General features: G+C 42.1%; 1 protein-coding gene across 1 annotated transcript in view; it reads right to left on the bottom strand.

Moving 5' to 3' along the window:
• grid1a (glutamate receptor, ionotropic, delta 1a) overlaps positions 1–19699 on the bottom strand; it is a gene marked incomplete at its 5' end in the record, with an annotated part of 373857 nt that overhangs the window by 116153 nt on the left and 238005 nt on the right. The window contains one exon of the mRNA XM_084075722.1: positions 18048–18253. Within this exon, the coding sequence (XP_083931848.1) occupies positions 18048–18253 (206 nt within the window). The remainder of the gene's footprint in view (positions 1–18047; positions 18254–19699) is intronic.

Raw genomic sequence — 19699 nt, 5'->3', positions numbered from 1 at the left:
CACCCCTAACACATACTGTAGACTGGCCACATGAAGTCCGAGATCCACGTGAAGCCATGATGTTATTAGATCCCGTCTTGTTATCCTTGATCTCTTACTGAGTTGTACTGTATCTGTGATTAGTAGATTTGGTGGTTTGAGCCAGAGAAAGGTTTCACTTTCCAACAGTCCTGGGTCCCTGCTCTGCCTGGGGCAAAAACACACAGCCACTAGGCCATCGGTCACGTTACCAGTGGTGGAAAGTAACTAAGTACATTTATCAAGTACTGTACTTGATAAATACACACACAGTGATGCTAATTCAAACCCGATAAAAGATCTGCTGCTGGATTTATCTGTAATCCAAATGTTATAGGACAAGATTATATTGAAAGAATCACTAGACTGCAGGTAATTTCTTGCATACTGAATGAAGAGTAATCCTCGGTGGAGAGTGAAATCTGTATCTAAACTATGCACCTTCCTGCTCCCTTCCATATTTGCATTTACAGTGAAACCTTCTGGTGAATCTCATGGGTTTCCTATAACCAAAACCATAATTCGACATACTGCTCTTCCTACGTGAATCCCCTTTATGCATTTACAAAAGCAGCCCTATAATTATTTTTTACCACATGAACTCTAGTGTCCTTAGTCTGGAATTATGTTGTTTGACAGAAAGTAATTAAGATTGGACTTTTAGGGAAATTTGATATAAAAAAATGTTATTTCATAATGTCCCCATTATGACCATGAATATGCATATTTTTCATTTCAGCTGGTCTTTTAAGTGGTTAATAAAGCTGTGCTTATTCAGAGATGCACACAAACAGGCTGACTTTCGAACGTGGGTGTTCACATTGAAGTTGTCAATGAAACATCAAAGGAACATTTGAATATGCATGCACGCAACATGCTGAATGTGGGCACATAATTTGTAAAGGAGGAAGGTACCGGGGGAAAAGGTGGCAAAGAAAAGGGCATAACAGTAGTTTGTATTAATATTGTTTCCACTTGGGCTGTTATTTAATTCAATATTTCCTCCAGAGCTCTCACAGCGCAATACGTCGTGCATTGGGTGCATGATGTGTTTTCCAAACGGCTGCCTTTGCAATTACCCCTTAAAAATGCTTACAGTATTCTGAGTTTGCCACTTGGGAACCGTGCAATAATTTAGGGCCCAGAGCAACAACCTTAGGAACACTCAGAACTTTCTGACAACAATATCTAAAAGTTTTGGTGTAATTGCATTTGGTATTATGCAGGAGAAAGATGAGTTGACAGGGTTATAAAGTGCCTTTAGAAGAACTATATCTTTTGGATACCTATACTGTGTATCCAATTTTACCAAAACAAAATATATCGTATTGAGTCATTTAGGACGAAAATGCACAAAAGCTCCTTAAAGGAGCAGTTCACCCAAAAAAATACTTATTTTCTATCAATTACACACCCCATGAAGCCTTGAATTCATGGAGATTTTTTTGTTTTTGTCGCATCCCTAAGCCAATAATTTGATGACGGGTGGAGTCTCCGGTAGGAGACTTAATTGATCTGCCTTTGAGTCTCCGCCGGTCATCACATTATTGGATTAGGAATACGACAAAAAAAAAAAATCGCATGAATTCAAGGCTTCATGACGTGTGCAATTGATAGAAAATAAGTCATTTTTTAGTGAACTCCTTTAAGTCAAATGGCCCTGCAACACATACCGTAATTATTAATGATCCACTAAAATACAGCGACACTAAACTTTGTGTTCGTACAACTAACTTGCAGATTGTGCTTACTATAGGTCCAATAAATCAATGAGGAAACAAAGGGTCTGTGAGATCCCCTCTGCCATTGCTTTAATGTCCTTATGGACAGGATTTGAGGTCACAGATAAATGAGACAGACTTGACTGGACGCTTTTTACGAGGTTAACCATTTCGCTTCCCTTGAGGTGCATCCAGCCAAAAGGTATAAAAATTGCCCGGGGGAGTTTACTGTTTCAATAAAGCTAAGCATGTCTGAAAATCACAAACATCCATCAAAGTTTATCACTCTCTGTCAAGCCCTGGATACATTTTTGAGGTTTCTTTCAGAAAAAAACCTTGACATACTATAGATTCATGGGATGTGGGTTTTTACTCTGTGCACCTGACTGTATTAAACATTTTCTTTACCTAGTGCAGAGCCACAAACGACCAGGTGACATTTATCTCTATCGATGAGTGAGTGCACAAGCATTGATTTATGCTGTTAGTGTTCATGGTGGAGGCTAAAAAGTACCATATTTTTAAGCTGGCATGAAAATTAGATTGAAAAGCGTCTGTTGAGGCAAAGAAGGCCGAAGCTGCGATTAATTTCTCTTGCTGCCAACATTGACTGTCACTCTCACCATCACTATTGCAGTGATCTTCATCATCATTATCATTATTTATCATCATCTTCATCACCTCCACAGCTGTCATCATTATCTTTATCTCCATCATCATCATTGTCATCAGGATTACAATGGCAAAGTTATTTTCACTCCAAAGGCCATTTCCCAGGTTTGACTATATCCCCTGACAATGACTAATGCTAGGGAATAAGCCACCACCTCACATACAGTACAGTATGCCACCCTTTTTTAGTTCTCTGATATTACTCATGAAAAGGCAAATTATTTATGAAAAGCTCTTTAACTTCAGTAGATGATTCATATGACTGCAAGTAATAACAATCCATCACGTAAAGAGCTCGCCAACTGCCCTGGTTTCAATTTTAATATCACAGTTTGGGTATACAGCCATTTCTCTTGATTACCCGAGTGAAATATGCACCTGGTGGTGGTGGTTTCATTTTGATATTTTTGGAGTGGTCTACTTTGTGAAAAAGTGCTGTGCTGTTTGCCGTCACCTGCTGTGTGCAAAAAGCAAACTCATCCTAAATATTTCAAACCTATTGCCATAGAACATTGCTGAGGCTCCCACAAGCTGCCCGCAGGTACAATTACTTGATTATGGACGGTCTACTCTCCACTTATGCATAAACGAGCAAAGGGGGGTATCTATTATGCACTTGTCCAATTGCCTGGTTTACTCATCCGGCAGACAAATATTGTTGTTGTATTGTAGAGGAAAATGGCCATTAAGCTACAGAATTTTGTCACAACGTAAAATTGTTTTGCATCAAGCCTGAGAGGAATAACTGACACAAGGACTAATGGAAATAAAAAATCAGCACCAATGTGTTTGGATAAATTAGATGGACCATTCCTCTTGCAGGTAGAGGGTGTCTTGGAAAGTACGGGAATGTTTAATTTTTTCTTCCTTTTTTTGGGGGGGGGGGGGGGTTGAGGGGCATTTTTATGATTTATTTCAGACAGCTGAGTGTAGAGATACAGGAATCCAAGGGCAGTGATAGAGAGGAGGAAGAGGAGAGACGTGGATTGGGACCCAGGTCCCCGCTCTTACTAGGAGCATATGATATGGGTTGTGTTGGGAAATATGCACTTGAGTGCACCTGGGGTTCTCTCTGGTCATTCAGAAATTCTGACCACTGTGCTCTGGGAGAGCTCAGACGGCACACTCTGAGGGAAAAGCCAGAGCAACTGAACAATGGCGGAGGAAGTCGTCACATACTGCGATGGTTGCGGCTTGTTTGAAAAAGCAACCTAAAGTAAAGCAACCTTTTGTGGACTATGGTTGAAATTGACACTTGACACAGCTTCTCTGCACCTTAATCTCATGTACAACGCACTGATACTCTTCTTGCACAAGTGTCTACAGTATGTCATGAACAGTATATACCAGCTCATGTACCCCCCCCCCCGGTCCCCACCCTCTCTTCTTTCTTTTTTTTCTCGTTCGGGAAACAATGGATGGATGGAGCTTGCACGAAAACAAATTTCACCCACTGTTTTACACCTGTAAACCTCTGATAATAAAAAAATCTTTGTGTAACAAAACAGGTAGTAATCATGTTCATTTGAATGAATTTTAAAAGTAAAAGTGAAATTCGTAATTGATATCAAAGCTCTATGATGTCGAAATCAGAGCAGATTCTCAGGGCATTACAAAATCAACCATGCTCTGTGGATGAGCCTGCCTGGTGGATATAAAGTACGGTAACGTATGTATACGGGACATGGAAAGCTGACGGATGAATCGTCAAGCGAATGATACAGAGAAAAAGGGCAAGAGATGAAAAATAAATACAAATTTCAGGAATACACCAAGTGGGAGAGAGACAGAGAGAGAGAAGTCCATGGTGACAAAAGTATAAAGTACAATAAGAAACGAGACAAAAAAGGATGAGGTTATGGTGGGAAAAGGAGAAGGGCAGAAAGATAAAGTGGCCGCACAGAGAGAGACATGAAACCATTAGGACGAAGAAAACACACAGAGAAGAAGAGAAAGGGAGAGAAGGAGAGAGAGAAAGAGACAGAAGGGGGGTGAGAGAGACAGAGGGCATAGGAGGATGAGATGTAGGACAATGATAGATCGCTCGCTGGCAGGCTCAATTTGTCATGGTGTTATTGTGAGGAAAATGGAATTGAAGAGCAACAGAGAGGGTCACCGGGAGAGGGTAGGGGGCCAGGGGTGGGAGCGCTAAGCCAGGAGGGAGCAATACCAGTGGACGCTAAGGGAGATAAACTCCTCACACCTCTTCACCTCATGGCCCCATCCTGGTGATCAGGGAAGCGGGTGCCCCCTGCCAACTCAATCCCACTAACCAATGCCCTATATCCCATGTCTGTAGACTATTCATTACTGGAGCTGGGATGTTATTTGATTGATATATTTTTTTCTACACCGATGTTACGGATGGATTTATTTTACCGCAACTAGATAAATGATAAGCTCCAGACATTATGGATGGATGGATTTGGCTATGCATGTGTAACCAGGGAGTTCAAGCTGCACAATAATAAGAGGCTGTAGAGTACATACGTGCATTAAATATCCTTGGATAATAAATGGAGATATGAATCTCATTGTACAAAGTGGGAAGCACGTAATCACTGTCGAGCGGAAACCTTTCATATCCAAAGCCATTACTTTTCAGAAACTGAAAAAAATGACGTTTTCCAATGGAGCCAATGTAGTTATCCTTTAGTTACAAGCTCTAATACTTTTCATTGTTTAAATATAAAACCACCAACAGACTTAACCACTTTCAACCTGATGTCCCTATTGTTGACATGTCATTTTATAGGCAAAACTGTTCCCAATTTATCAAATAAATAGGTAAAATAGAAGATCTCCAAACACACTTCAAGTCCCATCGCGACACGTTGTGAGCTTCTAGATTTGCTATTACATTGTCATACGACAAAGTAAAAAACAGGGTATTCATTTACGATAACATAAAAAGATGAAATATGGAGATACAAGGTTTCTACCGGTCCGACAGTGACAATATCACAACTGAAAATATCGCAATATCGATTCATAACGCCCCAATAATTGACTTCCCCACAGTAATCCTTCTCTTTTGAGAAGGGTCATTGAGATATGTTACTCATATTGTGAGTCAGTATCGAGCGCTACCTACTCCTCTGTGCACCGATGATGCTATTGCTGTGTTGTCTTTTCATTTCCTGAGACCTGCTGAACAACCCCCTGAGTGTTGCTCTGTTCGTCAATCGTCACCTGTGAAAATGAAGACTCTCTCCTTCTTCTGCATCCGAATGATGTCACTTGAGCACAAAGCATTGTGGGCTCTCATTAGCCTTCCAGACCTGCTCTATAATCTTCTGGGTGGCTGCAATGGAGTTTTGCTGTTGCATACCCCCCCACCCCCCGCCCCCCCAAAAAATAAAGATCAGGCTAAAAAGTGCTTTTTAGAGCCGTTTAATTATACCTGGCCTCACTCATTAGTGCTAAGGGAGGGGGTGTAAAGGCCTGGCATTGATGGATCAGGTGAAAGCACAGGGGTTGAGCACTGTGAGTGTGTGAGTGCATGCACGTATGTATGTGCGTTTGTATACAGTGTTCATGCCATTGCATGGTGTGCCTGTTTTTGTATGTGTATGTGTGTGTGTGTGTGTGTGTGTGTGTGTGTGTGTGTGTGTGTGTGTGTGTGTGTGTGTGTGTGTGTGTGTGTGTGTGTGTGTGTGTGTGTGTGTGTGTGTGTGTGTGTGTGTGTGTGTGTGTGCGTGCGCGCGTGCGTGTGTGTATGTGGAGCGCTATTTGTGCCAGCGCTGTGCTCCTTGCACCGACATGGTGCTCTCTGTGTCGGGGTAATGACTCATGCTGGGATAAACACTTCCAGGTCACAGCCAGGCCCTTTCCTTCTCAGAGGGGCAGGAAGTCAAGGTGCCAAGACGCAGGTCTGATGCATGCTGTAACGTGACAGTAATGTGCAGGGAAAACAGACGGGGGAAAAATAAGCAGCTGAATGCATTGTGCGAGTTTTAAGAAACATGTGAGGCGCTCGATTTATCTTTAGCTGTTCCGCTGTCTGGAGAGATAAATCACGCACACACACGCTTGTCAGGTGGTTTGTCCATGTCTAAAAAAGCCAGTCCAAGGAAAGATGGAGAGAGATGTGTTTTGGGACTTACTTTAGCATTTTTGTGAGATGGATTTGCCATTGTGTTTGTGTTTCCTGCTGCTTTGAGGATTCATAACAGACATCTGTGATATGGGATGTATTGTACAAAAAAGCAAAGACCTTGCCTTAGGATATGCAGGATATGATCCAGCCCCACAGCTTTCTCGTACACTACGATCAGCAAACACTACGATCTGCAAACGCAAACTGTGGCATGACCTCCCTCCATCAGTCAGGACTACAGAGCTACTCCCATCCTCAGCTGCAGTCTGACAACTAACCTCTTCACACTATAAAATCCTTTACAGATAATAACTTTATCTATCACCCTTTTAAAACAGGGCTTTTAAAAACAATATGGATCGGGAGCCATTTGTGGCTCACGGACCCATTTTGTGTTTCGTGATTACATCTTTTTATTTTATTTTATTTTTTACGTTTCTTATCCTATATAAAAATGTCCTAATGGGTCGGTCGGTCGGCCGGTAGACAATCGCGGCCCCTCGTCACTATGACTCAGATATAACCACTCAGATATAACCATATAGAGTTCACTATGACTCAGACATACTATATACAGTACTGTACATAGCGTTCCCACTGCAGCAACACCCATATATGGCATGTGTCATGCTGACTGTGACAGCATGTCAAATGTCAAATGCATAATATGGAGTCAAATGCACATAGCCCCGTCAAATGCACATATATGGAGATCAACATGCACTTATGTCACGGAATGATCGGTCGTGCAATGTAGGTGTGGGGGCCACGTAGTTGCCCAAAAAGATGCGAGGGCTAAACCTCTAGTATATATAATTTGGTAACACTTGCTAAGCATGCCATGTCTTCATAAGCATTACTTATAAATATAATGCATTATAATCTACTTATAACACTATATAATTATAGATATAAGGACTCATAAATACTCATAATACTTTATAACAATAATCATTACCAGTGTTGGGGGTAACGAAGTAACCTAACGCGTTAGTTTTGCAATTAGAGTACTCGGTTACTTAGTTACCTTTTCCAAAATAATGGCGTTACTTCGTTACATTTAAGACCTATATTTCCCTGTTCTTTCTGTTGCCACAAAGGAAAAGGAAAATCCATCCGACGCATTTGTGCCGTTTCCTGATAAATGGACAAGCTCGTCTCTGTCAACAGAGACTTGCACGGATGTTACACGAAAATCGGTGACCGGGCCAGCAGTCTGTGGTGATTGCGTAATCATTCTATTCAATGGCTGTATTACTGGTCTTGTTTTTATTACATTCATTTGTAGCAACTGTGCAACATGGCAGAGATTGAGAGAAGACAGAGAGGTTGCCCTTTAGTACGGTCATGGAAGTATTCACACTATTTTTTGATTTATTGGTGAAAGGAGTAGAAGGTCAAGGCAAATTAGCCTTGGTGAAGCCCAGCACAGCTCCACAACACTGGTGGTCACTACGGTAGGCTGCGCTCTTGATTTTATGTTTAACAAACTTCCTCGCAGAGGGGTTTTAATCGTCGGAAAGGCAAAAATAATCTAACAAGTTACTTTTCTCAGAAGGTAATCCTGTAAAGTAACAGAATACTTTTTAATGGCAGCAGCAATTTTAAAAGTAACGTTAAAAACGTATAAGGGCACGTATAAATGCATTGCAATCAGCTGACACTGTATAATTACAGTTATAAGCACTCATAAGTAGACACAATGCAATCATAACACATTATAAAGCCTTATAATGACATTTATAAGGGCACATATCATAATACTTGTAACACAGGGAGTCGTTTGCCTGGATGAATGAGAGTAACTTGAGCACGGACGCCGCATTGTTCTGTCTCTCACGTAAGGCTGCAGTCTGTTTTTGGTGCATCGATTGAGAATGACACACGTTCAAGCACCACGAGACACAAGCTGACACAGTTTTCAAGAACTCATTTCTCCAGCTAACTCCTTTCTACCTGAGACTCACTGACTTTGACAAAAGCCTTTTTTTCATTGAGTGGGAGTTAACTGTCAAAAGACATCTATTGCTTTCAATACAGGATGATGTGGTTGAAGTGCTTGTAAGGCTATGCGTGCTTGCCTGTGGAAAAACATGTGCATATTGTATTTGTCCGTGTTGTTGGGGGTTACGGTTGTGGCCCCTGCAGGTTGTCATGTCAATTTCCCTATAGCTAGACATTGCCGCTATACGCCTCTAAAGCACCCCATAATAGAATGTCAGATTGATACACATTTAAATCACAGTCCACGGGTGCTTGTGACAGTCAGGCGGAGGAGTCCTTGGCATCAAAACACCATTCCTAGCAAGGGCAAATGTGTTTATTACATCTCTCACTGAAGTGTCAGTAGGACCCATTTTTAATCAACAATTCATGGGTTGAAACTCTTGACAAGATAATCTGCTTTCAGCGGTGGAATGCCGTCTGCCCAGCATGCTAAATGTCTAACTGATACAGTACATACAAACAACATTCTCTGCACACACGTGGTACACCCACACATTTCCTTACAGGCGACTGTATTGCTGATTTCTTTTGGAGAGAGATGCATGGCTAAATCTACTGTTTATAGACTAGACACAGCTTTATTTGGGCATTTGAGAAGTGAGAGGATTTAGGAAGTGTTTACTGAAGAATATATAACCAGCGATTCAAGCTGCATAACTTTAGTTCATGGTGGTGAAAAAAAGAACAGGCTTAAATGAGTCTTTACTATTGGCTGTGCTGAATAGTAAAGACCTTGACTTTGGAGTAAACAAGCATCTACAGTATAGCCTGATTTATACAAGCTCACAAAGAGACAATCGGAGTGAGGGAGTATGAATTAGGCATAAATCTACTTCTTTTTTATGTTCATGTTTCCTCTTTCCTATTTGACACCTTAGAGCAATCTGATGAATACTGAAGCAATAAAGAGGATATGTTTCGTAACACGCTGACCCATATTATTTACACAGTAAAATCCTCACTGGTCATTACACCCAGATAGTACAAATGTAACCAAATGGACACATAAGAGTTACATAAATGTCCTACACTCCCCTGAGTTAAATGAACACTTCTTATGTTACAGTGTACAGTGAATCACCTACATCAAAGAAAAGCAAGAAATTGAAAACACTAGCCAAGATTTATCACAGGTGCATTAGGAAACTATAACAGCATGGTCTATCCACTAGAGCCATCCTGGCTAGTCAAGGTCACCTGGACAGGAGCCGATTTATTGCCTCAGTGTCTCAAATCACCGGGCATATCTCGGAAGGGCCAGCAGGGGAGCCACTGACAATCATGTCCGTTTTAAAATGTGATTTCATTTCCTGTGCTAAACTTAAAACATGAAGCAAGAAAATCAGTTTTTATTATGGTGGCAAATTTAGCAGCTTGTTTGCCTTTTGACACACATTGAAAATTGACAATATTTCCTCTCAGACACGCCCTGCAAAGTATATCCCCAAGCGGCTTGGGGTGGCAAAAGGTGTTATTCTTTTCAGGGGCGGGGGCCAAGCCCCTCAGAAGAACAACCATTTTTTCCACCCTCAAATAATAGTGCCACCAAAATAAGCAGTGTATTTGGAGGCCAAATGAATGTCACAAGTTGAAGTTATACTGTAGAATGAGAAGGGCAGCGAGCAAGCAGCTACTTACCAAACCAGTAAAGAGGCTCCATTTTTGGCCCAAATGCCATTTGTATGGTATTTTACGGCATAAGTACATTCTGCAGTTACATCTGGAAGTGGGTATTGATTTTACAAGTTTAATGGTGAAGAGGCAACAATCCAATCCTATATCCGAAAACTCTGTCCATCTATCTGTCTGCTTGCATTCAGTTTTTGTCATAATGGGTTGACCAATCGATCTGAAATTGCACATGGGCATTGTGCACTGGCAAAGCAGAGTTGTCCATTTTCCCAAATTTAAGCTGCTTATTAGCATTGTTGGCCAGTCTGCTGGCAGACAGGGAGCAGAACTTACATGGGGGGCATGGACAGAGCAAACAGAATGACAGACTAACAAATTAATAGTGAAATAAACATGATTTGGATTCCATTATGTGTCCGTGTGTTAATACAAACACAACATGGTACCAAGAATACATGCACTCATCTCATTTAATGCAACTCCCAGTGTTGACTTTCAGCGGTGCGACCCCGTTTAGCCAGAAACAGTATAGCATCAAGATAAACTTGACTATACCAGCTGTGGCAAGAAGGAGCAACTCAAGCTTCCAAGCAAGCTGAAGGTGGGTAAAATAACTAATAATTCGACAACAATTGTTTTCTTTGGAGCAGCCAGAGGTACCAGAATTCGAACCGCAGTCTCCATGGTGGTGGGCAGGAACTTTACTCTTGTGCCACCCAGACGCCCCCTCATTTCACTCTTATGAGTATAATGGTGAGGAATCCATGCCAAACGTCTAAGGAAGTTTCCATCTGCATTCTCAAGTCAAATGTGTTGCAACCTGTGTGGGTTTTGCAATTGTGGATTGTTTAAATTAAAACACTGTTTTACAATGTGCATTATTTTGCATGCATCAAAAGCTCAAGGCAATCCCGACTCGCGAGTTGCCACCACATGATCTGCATCTATGGGTCTTCCGGGCCTTGTGTGCCACAGTGTAATCTCTTAAAACAGAGTGGTCGCCCGAACACTCTGTTTTAAGAGACTTTCCACCATTTACAAACACTCCCTCCCGAACACTTTGTGTCCCTCAAGTACTGTACTTCTAATTCAATCTCTTAGTGTTCTCCTCTTCAGCGCTTCGTTCATCCTTTTCCACAGATGTCTCTTGTTGCTTCAGTTCTACTTCATGGAGTAGAGGGCTATTTGTTACATTTTCCCTAAGGTTGACTACCTCTCTCTCGTCCGTCTCTCTATCTCACTTGTCTTTCACTCCCTTGTTGTTACCCCTCGTTTCCTTCCCTCTGTCGCCACCCAACCTCTCATACTCTTTCTCTCTTTTTTTACCAGTTTTTCTTTCCACCCTCCTTCCACTGTGATCACCCACTCACAGCTCCCCGCATCTCTTCGGTACCCTCATATTCCCTGGAACCTGGCAGCAGTTCCTGTCACTCTCCTAGCTTGGCATGGCAGCCACACAGGGAGGCACCGCTCACCCGGCCACTGGGCTCCATCCATCAGCTGGCCCGTGGTGTTGGCATACCAACTGACACCCCTCAATCTGTTTCCACCAACAACAAAACTATGAGCTGCCCACTGCCCCTGAGGCATGAGGAGGAGTTAGAGCAGGCATTTAAGGAGGAAACTACAATCTCTGCTTTGTATGAGATATCATTACATTCTTCTCACAGTAATTCATTACACCTGTAATAAATCATTGTTAAACCATAATGGAGGACCATGGAAAAGGGCATGCCCAATGTTGCTTGTTTTTGAAGTGTATCAGAAGCCTCAATAAGGCTAATATTTTTAATATTACACTTCTGAAGACAATATTCAGACCAAAAATCATCCAGAAATACTGTATAAAGTGCCAATTTCACACCAAAACAGCTGAAACTAATGCTACAACACAACACTGACCAGAACGAAAGGAATACTAATTTTGTAAATTCACATAAAATAGGATAATACTACCTCTTCATTCATTTTAGTGAAAATGAATGACTTGTTCCCAAAGCCAGAAGCTTGAGAGCCAAAGCTGTAATTTGAGTGTCTTCAGGATCTACAGCCTGGAGCTGCTCCATTGACAATTAATTGAAGAGTGACTTTGGAAACCCATAAACTGTTCCAAGTCTTAACACCCAAATGAGCATGATTTTACTGCATGAGTGAATCAGGGAATGCTTACTAATATAATCTAGCCAAGGACACAGAAATAACATGACATTGCCTGTGTTCTCCTTTTAGAGGCGTGTGTGACTCATGTAAAGGTGGAGGAAGCACGGAGCAGCTGCGTGTGTTGAATGAGGAAGCACTGAGCTGGTACGTCCTCTCATGGTCAAGAGTGGAAATGGAAGAGTCCTGAACAAAGAATACAACAGCCAAATAAGTAATGCATGACCCAACAAAAAGCATGACGTGGAAGCGAAGAACCATTTGACGACTCCGTGGAGCATTTAGTTAGAAATAATAAATAATAACTGAGGCTTGTAAAAGTTAAGGCAATTGAACTGGGATGGAACATATTTTTTGGTTAAGGAAAAGCTGCCAAATAAAATAGAATAGACAACAAAATAATAGATTACCCAAAAATAAATTATACTAGACTACAATACAATAGAAGCTGACAAAAACAAAAAACTAAAAAAACACCCCCAGCAGATAATACAAAATGTATGATAGTTGAGTCATTTGATTAGTCCAAGAGTGTTGACAATAATAATAATGTTCTTTTTGTTTGCCAATTTCCTACCAAATCAGGTTAGAAATGTTTAGTGTCACGTTGAAACATGCACTCACGCACACACACACGTGGATGTGTGTGTGGTGTTATAGTCTATATCTATGACCGAATCGCGCTGTCCGTATTGATATACAGTGGCCTATAACAACACTCCCTCTCATATGATACTGCTTCATTGACTTCACACAGCTTTTTCTCTTAGGGTGCTACGGTATCATTGTAAATAGATTTAGCCACGTCTCATTCCAGTGAACAAGATGACTGTCCCCATCAATCCTGCTAATTAACCGAATTTCTTTACATTTCCATTACCGTGATGAATACGGATTGGCTGTGGGTGATGAATATTTGCTCCAGCATTTACTGTGGCCCTTTAGTCACCATGGCAACTTTCTGGACAGTTTTTCCCCCCCCGAGGCTGCAAGTATTCATGGGTACTTTATCCTCCAGAGCATCATCATCACTCTCCATTTAGATATTAGCACATTTACATTTTCTCCCACACTATCTCTACTGGGGAGTGGGCAGGGTCTGTGACGATGGTTACCGCGATATTTAATGAACCTCTGAAGGATTAACGAATCCTCTGTACTTTTAATATATTACCATATTCACGGCAGGTACATCAAGAGTGCTTGGGCATTGCACTGGGAGTGGTTGAAGCTTCCCTTCTTTCTGAATTTTGAGGGAAGATATATACGTGGAATATAATCGGCAAGATTAAAAGCAATCTCATGAGAAGGTGTGTGCAGGTGCGTATGTGTGTGTTGGTGCACGTGAACGTGTGCGTGCGTGCGTACGTGCGAATTCACAAGGGTACAGAGGAGGATCAAAGCGGCATGTCATTAATAATACGTGAACATCTTGTGGTGTATTCAATACCTGTGCATTGATTTATTTGTCCACGAGTGCTTCAGTTTCAGAATAATAGTGAAACATAAACCAAGTACTGAATGGAACACAGAAGTTTTGGCTTGCTCCTAATTAACCGTTCTGGGTTATCAGTCAAACCATTCCAAGGTTTTAATTCCTCAAAAAACAAACAAACGCACCTAGGGTGACAGGGCTTTTTCAGTTGCAGCCCCCCTCCCTTTGGAACCCACTCCCACCTCACATCAAAGCCGCCCCCCCACTCTTGCCGTGTTCAAAGCCTCCCTCAAAACCCAACTTTTCAGACTTGCTTTCCACGCCTAACTCAAGCCAAATCTCCCTTTCTGCTTTTTGCTTAGCTCTACACCAGCTTAGCTTAATGTTTTTAGCTCCTAATAAAGTGGTTTATTGTCTCCGCCAGACCGAAAGGCATGGCGAGAGAGTATGTTTTACCCTCTGTCCGTCCGTCCGTCCGTCCGTGTGTCCTGTCCGTGTGCGACCAGCTACAGGCACCGTCGGCCCGGTCGCTGCGAAACTGTGCACACACACTCCCTTGATGCCAATTCGGAACCTCTGAATTTTTCACATGGGCCTGTTATAGCGCCACCAGGAGGCCGATTTGTGCAAAACCCATTTTTTGATATGACTCCTACAGATTTTATCCAAACGTCATGCAAATCGGTACACAATATCTCTATAGTCATGTGATCAACACGGATCTATCAGATTTCCATATTCCATCCTGATTGTCTAAGGTTGGCTTCCAAAGTTTGCAGGATTGGTCCATTTTGAACAAAATGCCTCAAACTATGCACGCAGCTTGCGATTTCTGTGAAATTTCACACGCATATTCCCACTAGGCTGAGGAAGAAATGGCACCCTTTTCACATTGGCCTATTATAGCGCCACCAGGAGGCCACAATAACATACCTGACCTGGCGGAGACCTGTGCTCCGAGGAGCACTTTTTCTAGTTTTGATTTGTTTTGTAAAGCGACTTTGGGTACTAAGAAAAGCGCTATATAAGTCTGAAGCATTATTATTATTATTATTAATTGCGCCTAGAGAGCGTGGTGAGGAGCTGCACAGATGATCACGAGGTAAACCTTAATTTTACTTGAATTATTTTGAAAGATTAGAGGCGTCCAACATGGGTTTACTCAGGAGGGTGGCTGGCATCTCCCTTAAGGATAAGGTGAGAAGCACAGCCATCCGTGAAGGACTCGGAGTCGAATCGCTGCTTGTTTGTTTAGAAAGTCCAGTAATCTAGTAAAGATGCCTCCTGGTCACCTCCCCAGGGAGATTTTCCAGGCATGTCCATCTGGGAGGAGGCCACGGGGCAGACCAAGGACCAGGTGGAGGGATTATATCTCAACACTGGCCTGGGAATGCCTCGAGATCCCCCAGTCAGAGCTGGATCATTTGGCCAGGCATAGGGAAGTCTGGTGCCTGGGGAACTGCTACCACCGTGACGTGACTTTGGATAAGCGGTAGGAGATAGATAGATGAATGGATGGTTGGAGACTACACATACTGCAGTGTCAAAGTAATATGCCCTTTTTTCCTAAGTGATATTCAACCAAAAAGGAAAAGGAAAAAAGAGACATACTCCATTTGAACTCTGTTGAAAAGACATTTCAAGAAATCACCAAAATGTACTTCTTAGTTCCATCCATCTATTGTGTCTTAAGGCTCATCTCCTTCAATTGAGCTGGTGAGGATGGAATATTTACACTCACTGTTCTGCTGAAATGTTCCTTCTCAAATATTGAGTACACGGTAAAATTATGAGAGTTCATTTCATTCAGAGAGTGTACAAATGGAACCAAATGGACTCTTACCCATTCACATATTTTAACCTTATCTCATTTCGTTCCATTTTGTTCACGCTCAGAGTTACAAATGGGTAAGGGTCTATTTGGTTACATTTGTACACCCTCAGAGTTTATTTAACACTCAGGATTCAAGTGTGTATGCTTTTGGAGTATGTTTTTTTCATGGCCATGTTCATGTTTTGTAGGTCAAAATCACACCATCCAAAGAAAGTAAAATAAACTGATTGTTCAAATGGATGTCATAGAAGTTTCTGCAGTGTGTCCTACACTCCATAACATAAAAAGTGTAATCTCAGTCCTCATCCCTTGTGGCATATGAAAAAAAAAAAAAAAAACACATACTGTACTAAGTTGAAAGGAGCATAACAAAATTAATCAACTTATATCATACCAGAAAATTGATATTCCATATTTTTAGACCATAAGACATCCAGGCGAAACGTCACACTCAATAATCTCCACTCGTGCCTCTTATCTGAACCCAAATGAGACACCATTTCAACAGGCAAGCCTACGTGTCCACATATTTTGCTTCATATCTGGACGTGGATTTTTCTGCAATTTATTCGGCATACCAAGCAATGACCCTCTCTGAACCTATGCTGTTGTTAAATACACTCTGCCTTGGTCACATTAAAGGAGCACTTCACCCATTTTCAAACTTATCTTCATATACTGTAATTGGTCCTCACTAATGCTCATTATAAGATGCCACCATTTCCGTCTTCTGGACATTTCAGAAACCTGTCTACCAATGACATCACTGATGGGGATTCCCAGCTAATAGAAAATGCAGCCTTTCTAATCCTGGAAAGACTACACACTGAGAAAGAAGCCATTGACTTTTTGACTGGTTTCTGAACTGTCCACAGCTCACCTCTGAGACACAGAGCGAGTAGACATACCATCTTTTAATGAACATCGGTGAGGACCAATTATATGAAGACGGTTGAAAATGGGTGAGGTGAGCATTTAACAGTCCTTTACAGTCCTTTTAACCACATGGACTCTTGTGTCCTGATTCTGGTCAAGCCATAATAGGTGAACGTTTGCCAATAATAGGCAAACTTGGCAAAAATAGCAAGTACAAGCTCACAAAGCGACGCAATGTGTTGTGACCTTCTAGCTCTGCTATTTTCAGAGATTTGGTGTAGAGGGGAAAAAGGAGGAGACCAAAATATAGACCCCTGGGAGACAGTAGTCAATGAAGTATAAAGGTTTTAAGTGGTTAAGCAGCTTTGCAAAAATAAATACAATTGTAAAAAGATTTGATTCTAATACCTATTGTATGACCAAATGCTTTAGTGTCCTTGTTAACAGACAAGATTACTGTATGTAAACCAGTAACTTTTCAAGTATGTTTCCAGTTGTTCCAATTTAAAGCACTACATTGAATCCCTACCATTAATAGTTTGTTCGTCACAAACTCCCTGCTGATGGTAAATGGAGGTAATACTCTGCCTCCAGCAAACCTTAGTGTTGTAAAACCACTTTGTTGCTCACAGCAAAATCACTATTGTCGAGGACAGTTACAGCTATGATGACGGTTTAGCTTAGCTATTATTCACTGTGTTCGGGGGTGGGAAGTATTGCACATCCTACATGAATGCGCCTGCCTACGTGCAAAACTAGGCAAAACATTTCAATTCATACAGACAATATTTAGGCCTGGACAAAAGAAAACACATTTCACTGTTGCAAGTTTCCATCCCATGACAATTATGAACATTCTCACAGCCTCAAACACCAGAAAATGTTCACTCGAGGTGCACACACGTGAATGTATGGCCACAGCAGCAACATTGGGTTTATTAGAGACACATTATTGTAAATTGCTACATTTGATTATATGCAATACTATGCGGCTATTATTTATTTCAGTAGTCCAAATATAAAGGAAAATAATTATTACAAAATAAACAAATAAAACCCTTGCACCAAAAATTAAAAATTATTATTGTAGATCTCCCCCGAAATGTCTCAAATGAGGCTTTCTGGGGAGCTCACGTCTCTTTCAGGGGAGCCTAGCTCCCTGTAACTCCCCCATGTTTTGCATCCTGGGTGTAATTAATGCGAGCAATCATTGTGGGCTAAAATGAAGGCTGGGATGCACTAACGTTCAAGCTCCCAGCTGCCAACTACAGTACTGTAATTAACAAGTACTGTGCAGAACATAGAAGATAAGCTACATGAACATGCAAACATTTCACATGGGGCCGGAACAGGCCGTTTCTTCATGTTTCATCACTCTTTATCAGGAGAACTATATTTAATGGAGCCCCAGGGACTTCCATTACCAACGAACCACAGGTCAGTTCAGCTATTATGTTATTTTCCGTGTTGTTATCCACCTACAGCATGTGGTCCAACCCTGCCTTTCAATGCATGGGTTTTCATCTGTGATGACCATAGAAGCTTGCACAGACTTGTGTCGTTCGGTACAAATAAGTCTCAAGAGGCTGAGCTTACCTGATGTATGAACACCTGTGCTCCCCGAGGGCTCATGAGCAGCACGGCCCTTCGCAGCGTGTCCCGGTACCGGTTGAGCTCCTCGGTACGCATGGTGTTGAAGAGGTCGGTGAAGACGCGGCTGACGTTGCGGTCCACCCTCTGCAGGGAGACGTCCAGTCCCATTCGAGACGCCTGGTCCATGAAGTTCTGCAGACCCCGGATATCTGGGAGGAGGAGGAGGAGAGGAGGATGACGATGGTGAGAGGGACGGAGAGGAGAGACAGAGATAGAGAAGACAGAATGAGCCCAAGAAGCAGAGAGAGTAGAGGAAAAAAATAGAGCAAATCTTTAAGCAGGTGCAAACTTAGACTTCATTCCCAAAGCATTTCTTCCACGAGAATGCGAAGTGAACAACCAGTACTTCCAACATCTGAACACCCACTCAATACTCAGGCATTCATCCACCTGCTTCAAGGCAATATTCACGCTCTGCTCTTGATCTAAAGCGAGAGACAAAACAAGCACACTCGTCTCTGCGTTTCTTGGGAGTTTAGAGGATATAAGATCGGAGACAGGTGTTGCTTCCCCCAGAGAACTTGGTGCGCCCGCGCATCTGCGCCTTCATTTGAATGAAGCAAGCCAAAGAGAGTCTGCGCGGCACAGACAAATCAAAAGGTGATGCAGTGCGGAGGCCCCGCGCTAAGCGCTCCATTCCCGGCACACACACCGGGGGAGCGGGAGCCCGGCGAGTGCCAAGTCAGTGCTGCATTGTCAAGGGGAGGAGAGGCGATGGTGCAACAGCTAGAGCCTTTCTCTGTTCACAATGGAGGCTTTGGCAAATGTGCTCCCCTGCTATGTATGAGAGGCGGGTGTTTTTTGTGCGTGTATGTGTGTGTGTGCGTATGTTCAGCCACGCATGTGCATGTTCAGATTTCCTCCTGTTGCATCTGTAGAACCTTGATGACTCATGCAGAGCGCCAGTGCTTTGGTGCTCACATCAGACAGACAGTACACATACTGGCTCTACAAGCATGCACAGACTCACAATCTCTCTCTCTCTCTCTCTCACGCGCACGCGCACGCACGCGCACGCACACACACACACACACACACACACACAAATTGCCTACTGCAGATTTGTGTGTGTGTGTGTGTGTGTGTGTGTGTGGGGGGGGGGGTCTGGGGATAGCCTATGTGTCTGGGAAAACATGCCTTTATTGATTGGTAAAGTGGCTCAAGGCCAAAATAGGAAATTCGGATAAGAAAGTCCTTGACCTTGCTTGAGCAGTGAAGCAATATGTTTCATATGTTCACTATCCTATTATATAACTACATAGTAAAATTCATAGTGTTAATTTAACTCTGCGAGTGTACATATGTAACTAAATAGACTTTTACACTGAGGATTTATACTGTGTAAGTATAATAAGACATGAACCATGCAGAGTGATTTAGAATGGTCTATTTTTCTTGCCCACTATTTTCTTGCAATTCATTTTCGGGCAACAAAAATACTCCCTGTTGTCGGTGGATTCTCTTCCGAATAAAAATGTTCAAAGGGCAGAACAAAACATGAAATTAAAGCATTAATCATTTTGAAATGCTGCCAAAGTCTTTCATTTCAGAGCTCTTTGAGGACTCTCTCCTCTCCATGCAACACCTAATTTCCA

Source organism: Gymnoscopelus microlampas, assembly GCF_963454915.1.
Source record: "Gymnoscopelus microlampas genome assembly, chromosome: 13".
In the NCBI taxonomy this organism is placed as follows: Eukaryota; Metazoa; Chordata; class Actinopteri; order Myctophiformes; family Myctophidae; genus Gymnoscopelus; species Gymnoscopelus microlampas.
Note: the sequence above shows the minus strand (reverse complement) of the source record. Positions and strands in the feature narration are given on the sequence as shown.